General features: G+C 43.5%; 1 protein-coding gene across 2 annotated transcripts; it reads right to left on the bottom strand.

The window, feature by feature from the left end:
- Positions 1–527: 527 nt before the first annotated feature.
- spp1 (secreted phosphoprotein 1) lies at positions 528–7061 on the bottom strand. 2 transcript variants are annotated; one of them, XM_070989196.1, is made up of 8 exons: positions 6951–7061; positions 4018–4089; positions 3793–3841; positions 3640–3695; positions 3062–3124; positions 2777–2905; positions 2273–2617; positions 528–1755 (listed from the first exon to the last, which is right to left on the bottom strand). In XM_070989196.1, the coding sequence occupies exons 2-8, from the start codon at positions 4069–4071 to the stop codon at positions 1330–1332; spliced, it is 1122 nt and encodes a 373-aa protein (XP_070845297.1). In that variant the 5' UTR covers positions 4072–4089; positions 6951–7061; the 3' UTR covers positions 528–1329. The 2 variants fall into 2 exon arrangements, with proteins under 2 accessions (XP_070845297.1, XP_070845296.1); XM_070989195.1 differs by having other exon boundaries at positions 2777–2908.
- Between the last annotated feature and the right edge of the window lie 1346 nt (positions 7062–8407).

Below are 8407 nucleotides of genomic sequence, written 5' to 3' on the forward strand. Positions count from 1 at the left end.
GGCGATTAGCCTGGCTTAGTATAGGAGTCCTGTGCTATCACTATATCCTGCTGTATAACAGCTGGGAATCTTGTCATGTCTGCATAAACTAATTTTTACAACATGTCTGTTTGTGTTGGTGATCTGTACATGCGCTGGTAGGCTCTGGGCAGAGCCAGGCGCTGATTCCAGTCTCTATGCAATGCTTAGCACCTCCTGGCTTCAGCTCCATGCATAACACAGTGAGAGTGGAACCCATTTCCTCAGCTCAATCAAACAGCTATATTTCCTAAAATATCAAACTATTCTTTCAGAATAAGGCCTGGATCATGTTCTAGAACAAAGTTCAGTCACATGTAGTGTCTAATTCTTTTTGAGCATTTCTACCTTATACGCTGCTTATTCAGCTATTGCTACATGTGTCTTTTCAGCCTGTCATCTCACGACCCTTCCTGTCTTCAATTCTCAAATAATGTAAAAAAAAACAAATTTTCTTTTTATGAAAAAGAACTTTATTAATATTTTAGAAATGGTACAATATGATACATTACAGTAAACAACATGGAACAGACAACATGTAGTGTAGGTAGGAACTGTGCAAATGAATAGTATTGTGTTGAGTGTGTGTGTGTGTGTGTGTGTGTGTGTGTGTGTGTGTGTGTGTGTGTGTGCGCTGCATCGATACCTGATTGAACCCTGTGCTGGATGGTAAAGTTTGTTTTCATCCTTTAATCTACACCAGCAGATTTGATACTAGCGAGCAACAAAGCTAAGCCACAAAGGCAGCACATGTATGGCTTAAGTCAAGTTTAAATTTTGTCATGCTTGAAATGATTACAAGTAATTAAATAAACTGTGCACGTCTGTCTTATTTTCTAAGCACAAAAACAATGTATGTTTGCATATTGCAGTTAATGATTAAATGCAGTGTTGTGCTAGTGTAGATTTTTGGACTCAACTGTGTATGTGTCTTTGTTCTTTTCCAGTTTTGACCTTTGACCCTGCAGTGACAAGGTGGAGAGGGAAGGGCCAAAGATCATGAGGTCAGTCAACCTCCTGTTGCAGGTAGCAGTTGTCAGTTACATGGGCCACTTTTCCACTGTGTGATCAAACATGGGATTTATAAGGGCAACTAGACCACAGGATGCAGAACTTTTTGATTTATTTAAATATAACTCCTCATATGAAATATTAGACATTGAAATCAATAATGATTAAGCCTTGGCTGTCCCCATTTGGTCCTGCAGTGGAAAGTGGCTCTGGACGGGGCTTTTTGCACCTGGATGCAACATGCACTCTTTAGATGAATCTAACTGACACCACCGTCTCCATTTCCTGGATGGTCAGGGCTTATTTGGCAGTGATGACCGCTGGCATGTCAGTGGTGGTGTCAGGTGCTGCCTTCTCATCTGAGTCACTCTCAGCGCTGTCACTCTCATCTGAGTCGCTGTCAGCGGCTCCTGGTGTAGCTGTGGCCTCCTCGCTGCTCTGGCTCTCCTCATTCTCGGACTCCTGGCTGGTGCTGTTGCTGTCACTTTCGCTGGCGGTGCTGGCGCTCTCCTCCTCCTCTTCCTCTTCCTCTGGGGTGCTGGAGCTCTCGCTTTCGCTGGTGGTGGCGTCGCTGGCGCTGGTGCTCTCCTCCTCCTCTGGGAGGGCGGCCTGCCGGAGGCTGGGGTCTTGGTCCTGTGAGGTGCCAGAGGAGGCGTCCAGGCCCTGGCTCTCAACATCAGGGGTGCTGGTGTCCTCCTCCAGGAGATCAGAGTGGACCTGAAGAGCCTGGATGTAAGGAAGGGGATTGATGGGAGGGTTAGTCTGCTTGGTTTGTCTGTAAGTTCACAGTGCATGAAAATAAAAATCTGTTTGTCTATAGTAATTTTATACCTTGGTTTTGGGAAAATGTAGTGAGAGTAAAGGTCAGAGGAGGAGAAAAACAGAAAAATTGTAGTTGAAACATTAGAAGAATGTCTTAACATCTTGACTCTTTTTTATGTGTATGGTAGTGTCAGCTGAAGTGGAAACTGACATGAAATTAAGTTGCCCCCAAAGTGCTGAAATGGCTTGATTTGGAGTCAACTGGAAACTAAAACGAGCTGAAGTGACAGCACAAGCACCAAATACAGTTGAAGAGTCACATAAAGTGCAAGTGCTAAAAGGAGTTTAAAATGAAGTACTCATGTTGTCAGGTTAGCAACATGTCGGTGGTACTTGCTTGCTTCTACAGCAACCTAATACCAAACTGGATCTCATTTGGATTGCACCGATGGACTAACATTGTGAGGAAGCTTAAACTGACCTTGTACACCTGCAGTGACTTCTCCACCTCATTGCCATCAGTCATGTCGTAGGCCATCTTCTTTGCTGTGCCGACAAACTCGTAGGACTTGTAGGGAGAAGGAATCTTGTGGTAGGATTTGTCCTCCACATAGACAATGGACTTGTAGTCACTAGGGTAGCCTCCCAAGCTGTCGCCACGGCCTGCGTCTGTGTCGGTGACGATGGTTGGCACGATGGAGTCAGGAGTGGTTTCAGCCACGGGTTCCTCTGTGACACTCACAGGGGTGGCGGTGGCGGGAGCGGGAGCGGGAGTGGAGGACTCGCCGGACTCCGAGCTGTCGCTTTCATCCTCGTCCTCGCTTTCCTGGAGACACAGGTGGGACATGAGCTGTCAGAGTTGGCGAGTGAACACGTGATTTGGTGTGTGGACTTGATTTTAATTTAACCTCCACAGTTAGCCACTAACATCCATCACCTCCACGGTGTATGTTTAACCAGATGTTACTGGTGTGTTTTTACTCACATTCTCCTCGGCTTCATCGTCATCGTCATCGCTGTCCTCACTGTCTTTGCTGTTGACAGAGGCTGTATCTGAAGATGAAGCTGCGTCTGTGATTTCAAATTTGACTTCTACTGGAGCAGGTGCTGCCGCCTGCTGCAAAAAATCATTCAAACACAAAGTCACAAACCCTACCAGGACTGTCGTCTGCAGACCACAGAGCGAAGAAGAGTCTGACCGGTGAGCAAGATGTGTCCTGATAAATTATGATGGATTTGATTTAGATGACTGATTTTACTGATCTCTCACCTGGTCTTCATCTGAATTCTCAGTGCTCTCGTCTGAGCCGGCAGCAGCTGCGGCGATAATGTTCTGCAACATCAGATACAATGAATATGATTAATCCTCTTTTCAGCTTTTCTTGTTCTTTCTTGCATCCTCATTCATATTTCAGGCAAAGGCCAGTCAAAGAAAACAAGTTAGTGGAAGCTATTTGCCTTGGTAGCATCACCACATATTAGCTCCTCGCCAAAGACAGCTCTTTGGTCTCTGAGATGTTAAACTCCACAAACCTCAAACCAGTTAATGTGATGAGGGAATGCTAGACTGACAGGGAGAGCATGACCGTGATCTCACCTCTAGAGCCATATCATATATGTCTCATAGGTGGCACACCCATTTCAGACTGTTTTCACTTCAGTGTTTACTTGTCCATAAATTCAAAGTACTTTTGGGGACCCCTGGTGGTCTTAGGGTGATTGCCTACTCTGCTTGGTTGGTAGTCAAGTGAGTCTTTTGTAAAAGAAAGTGGCTAACTGAATAAGAAGGAGAAGAACAGACTGAACCAAGTGCGATAGATGAGGGGATGAAATGAAGGAATGTTTTACCTGTACAGGTGCTGCCACTGCTGCCTGTTTCGTGAGGGCTGGAGCCGCTGCTGGTTCTTTCACCTACAGTATGGACAAGACATCAGTCAGTCTCTCTGTCTCTCTCTCTGTCTCTCTCTCTGTCTTTTTCTGTCTCTGTCTCTCTCCAGATACTCACCACTTCCTCAGAGCTCTCTGAACTGCTGTCTGCAGCTTTTCTTGCCTAAAAAGCAAACATATGGAGTGGAATCAAAAGTAAGTAAGTAAATACACCAAAACTAATGTTGAACTTGACAGGAACTGATGTCAAAAATGGAATGTGATCTAAAGACAAAGCTGAGTCTCCTCAGTTCAGCAAAAGTTATTTTGAAGATTTGACTTGACAGAGAAATGACTTACCGGCCGACAGAGAACTGTGGCGAAGAGCAGAACGAAAACAACGGCCACTTTCATTGTGTCACAGTTTGGTTTCTGGATGGGGGAGAAAACCAGAAACATGCAGGTTGAAGTCATACAATAAAATATTATCGCATAACACAATAAAACAATAAAACAAGTTCGTACGACACCAAAACTTGTCTGGAGGTCATAACTTCACAGGAAACACAATGGCATGTCAAGCTGAGAATGAGCTGCAAGTCTTGTCAGTAAATCCCATGGCCCAGATTCCTTCCTAAAAATGGAGGCTGCATGGTCACATGACACAGCAGAGGCACTTCCTGAGGCCTTGGTGTGTCACAGGAAGTCATTAAGTCCTTAATTACAGACCAAAACGCGAGGTTATGTGTCCCTGACAACTCTGTTTCAATACAGTAAAACATTGACTTTGTCATCCGAGCTAGAAAATCCAATTGTTTTGGTTTGTGGTTTCTTAAACTATGAGACGGGATGCCTCTGGCTGATTCTGGTGCAAGAGGTGTGAGAAAATAACAGGTATGATTTAGAAACAGAGCTTGAAATGAGCCTGAAATCCACATGAACTCAAAGCCTTCTTTCAAACGCAGGATTGTGTGATACGTAGACTATAACTGCTAGTGGGATCCATTCATTGCTGGCTTTGGTCTTTTCATGGGGAGCAGTATTTTTTAGTGGAGTAGATGTTTAGACTGCTTTTTACTTTGACCTTCTTGAAATACGAAATGAACTGTTTTGCTGATGCTGTTTCAGCAAAATGTCTCTAATGTATGCTATCTTTTTTTCTCTTGTCCCCTCTCTAACTGTAACAAGACCTTAACATGTAAACTGGGAGGAGCAGTGTGAGTCTGCTTCTGTCTTTAATGATGGACTCTTCTATACTGTGTAATTCACCAGGTTATAAGTGGAAAGCCACAGTGCAGCATATTCATGACAGACGCCCATATGACTGTAAGCCTGTGTGTATTTCTGTACATCTATCTTTGTGAGCACTACTATGATTTTTAAACCTCGAGAATGGACACATATGTGAAAATGGGACTTGTTGTCCAGTCCTGAAGGCTTTTACAGGCTGTAAGGTCAGAATTAGATTCAGGGTAATTGTAGGATTAGAATCTAGGGAATGTTTAATGTTTGCAACTCAGGTGTCTGTGTGTTTGTTAGGTTAACGAACTGTGCTGGTTAAAATGATGCCAGTCTTGTATCTGTGTGCAAAATATGGAACTAAAGCTAGAAGGGAATTAGCTTAGCTTAGCTTAGCATAAAGACCAGAAGCCAGAGGAAACTGTCAGCCTGGCTCTGTCCAAAAGTAACAGAATCCGTCAACCAGCAACTCCAAAGCTCACTAATTAACACATCGTATCTTTAAACGGTGTGTAAAAATGGGAAGTTGAGATATTACAAGGGCTGAAGGGCCAGACTGTTAGGCTGCTATGCAACCAATGGGGACTCTTCTCTCATCCGTTGAGAAACTTGAGAAAGGATGGTCACTCTTTTCAGCATTTTGAAAGTGGATTGTGGGGTAAAGCAGGACGATACCTTCAGGTCAAAACAAACACTTTCGTCTCAGTTCTCAGTTTGAGTTCAGTGTTGAGTGAAACTGCTGGACTTTGGTCTCTCTTTAGAAAAACGAAAAACGAACCTGAACCTCTTCAAAACTCTCTTCAGCTGTTCTTTTAAAAAGTATTGTTGGCTGAGCTGATAGTTAATTAGCGTGTGTGTGTGTGTGTGTGTGTGTGTGTGTGTGTGTGTGTGTGTGTGTGTGTGTGTGTGTGTGTGTGTGTGTGTGTTTACTCAGTGTGGTTAGTCGGGGCTGGTCCTGATCATGTGACACGTAGTCTAGAGGTTAGTTTCCTGCTTCCCACAGCTTCCCCTTCCCTGCCCTGGTGTCACTGTGACACTAATTAGCCAATCAAACGCAGCCGCCCCAGCTTCAATTCTGACCAATCACAGGCCAACTTCCACCACCATAAAGTCTTAAAAAAGAACTCATAATTAACTGCAATAAACTGCAGAGCCTTTATGGTGGATAACCAAACCCTCCGGTGGGTTTAATGCGAGGTTGCTGAACACTGACTTTTAATTTCTGATAATGATGACTGTGTTTGAAAAGCCGTCAAACTGCAGCTGGAGTTTATTAGAAAATGCTTCGGGTTGCAGAAATGACCCTTTTCAGACAGAGTGAAAAACAATCTTTATCCATTGCTGCATATTATTGAGTTCTAAATTGTTGTTGCTGTTACTTTCAACCAAATTGAGATCGGCTTGCTAAAATCAATACAAATGACATTTTTTCTTTAAAACAAGTCCATTTGTGCTGAATTTCAGTTGAGAACATTACTCCAAACTGACTGGAGTTTTCCCTTCTTTTTAAGAAAGCCTGATTGGATTCAACTACACACTAAAGTATTTTTGAAGATTTGCAAAAAGTTTTGCAGTGTAGCTGTGGACCACACTTCTAAAATCTGCTTTTTGATTGCCTCAAAATGATGGAACCTGGCTGCAAGCATTTGCTTCCATTCAGCCACAAGAGCAGTGAGGTCTAACACTGATGTTGGGTGATAGGTCTGACTCACAGCCAGTGTTCCAGTTCATCCCAAAGTTGTCAGATGGGGTTGAGGTCAGGGATCTGTTCAGGCCCAGACCAATAGTAAACAAAAGTATGTGGACAGGTGTGTCCACATACTTTTGGCCATGTTGTGCATATTAAATGCACCTTTTAAAGACCTTTTCACACTGCAAGTTTCTAAATGCTGATTTGTATTCTTTAAGGCAAATAAAACACATTTCCAGCAGCTTATACAAATATTAACCTGCCCTCCCACCACTCATCACACCACCACCTGCAGAAAAAACCTCTCAACTGAACTCTACACACAGAAAACATAAAGTTAGGTTTCTCATATGTTCATTCTGACCTTGTTAGCAGTTGAAGGAAGCTTCAGGAGTTCAGCGGCTGCGGGTTGTGGAGCAGAAACAGTCAGTCAGACGTGGTTTGTCTTTAGTTTATCTCCTGGGTTTCCCTGGATGTTGTTCACTGCTCAGTGATGCTGCTGCTGAAACTGAGGCTCCCAGTTGGTTTATAAACCCTCCAGCCTCCGGCAGCAGCCAATCCGTTCGGAGCTCGTGATGTCATGAGGTTAACCGCTCCGTGGTCCACCTCTCCTCTCTCTCTCCCACTCTTCCTGTGGTTGATGCTGTGGTGGTGTGGGGGCAAACGCATACTCACACTCACACACACACACACACACACACACACACACACACACACACACACACACACACACACACACACACACATACATGGATAAACCCATGCAGACATTTACAGCCCAGACAGAAACATATGAATGTACTTTTTTGCCTCTCCATCTCTCTCTCTCTCTCTGACACACACACACAAACACACACACACACACACACACACACACACACACACACACACACACACACACACACACACACACACACACGTTGTGTATGAAGTTAATTTAAGGACATGTAGTGACAGGCTCTGGGAAAAAACAGCAGCATATAGTGGAGGGTGGGATGACTGTGATTCAACTTCCTCACAGACAGAAGAAACTCATCTGACTGAGGTCTCCGTGGATAATTGAGAATTTGTCTGCAAGACCAGACTGACTTGTCTTAAACTGTCCAACAAGGGCAGGGGCATGTTTTTTCTGTTTTTTTCTTTAACAGTCTATCTTAGGTTCCCAAATAAGTGACTTACTTTGGTAAATTGTTGCCTGTGTGTATATATATATATATATATATGTATTTATTTGGGGAAGCTCAGTCAAGTTGTGCACATGGAAATGATGAAGGGACAGACACATTACACATCTGTTAATGAATCCCATTCATTTGTACTGCAGACCAAATGATGGACAGATTCAAGCATGACACATTGTGTTTGACATTACACTACCAGGCTACAAACTGTAGCATCACTCTTTAACTATCATTGTTCAATAGTTATTTAGATGCCGCGTGTGTGCAGAACAGACCAATTTATATATTGAAAATATTAATAATATAGATTCTGGAGGACGTCAAGCAACTTTCAGGTGTTGCCAAAGACTTGACCCACACCAGATCTGGAAAGCCCCATGCTTCCAAATATGATGCTGTGCGTCCCCAGAGTTATGTAATGTAAGTAACTGAAGTTACATAACTTAATGTACGTAACCAACGGACTTGTCTTGTCCCAAACCATGATCTTTTCCAAGTAGTTTTGTTGCATAAACCTAACCAAGTAGTACAAAACTGCAACACATGTCCTCTCTTGTCTCACATAACACAGTGACAATGTGACAGAGCAGTGCATCGATCAGCCACAGCACAAATCCTATTTGAGGTTGGTTGAGATTAT

Source organism: Chaetodon trifascialis, chromosome 20, assembly GCF_039877785.1.
Source record: "Chaetodon trifascialis isolate fChaTrf1 chromosome 20, fChaTrf1.hap1, whole genome shotgun sequence".
In the NCBI taxonomy this organism is placed as follows: Eukaryota; Metazoa; Chordata; class Actinopteri; order Chaetodontiformes; family Chaetodontidae; genus Chaetodon; species Chaetodon trifascialis.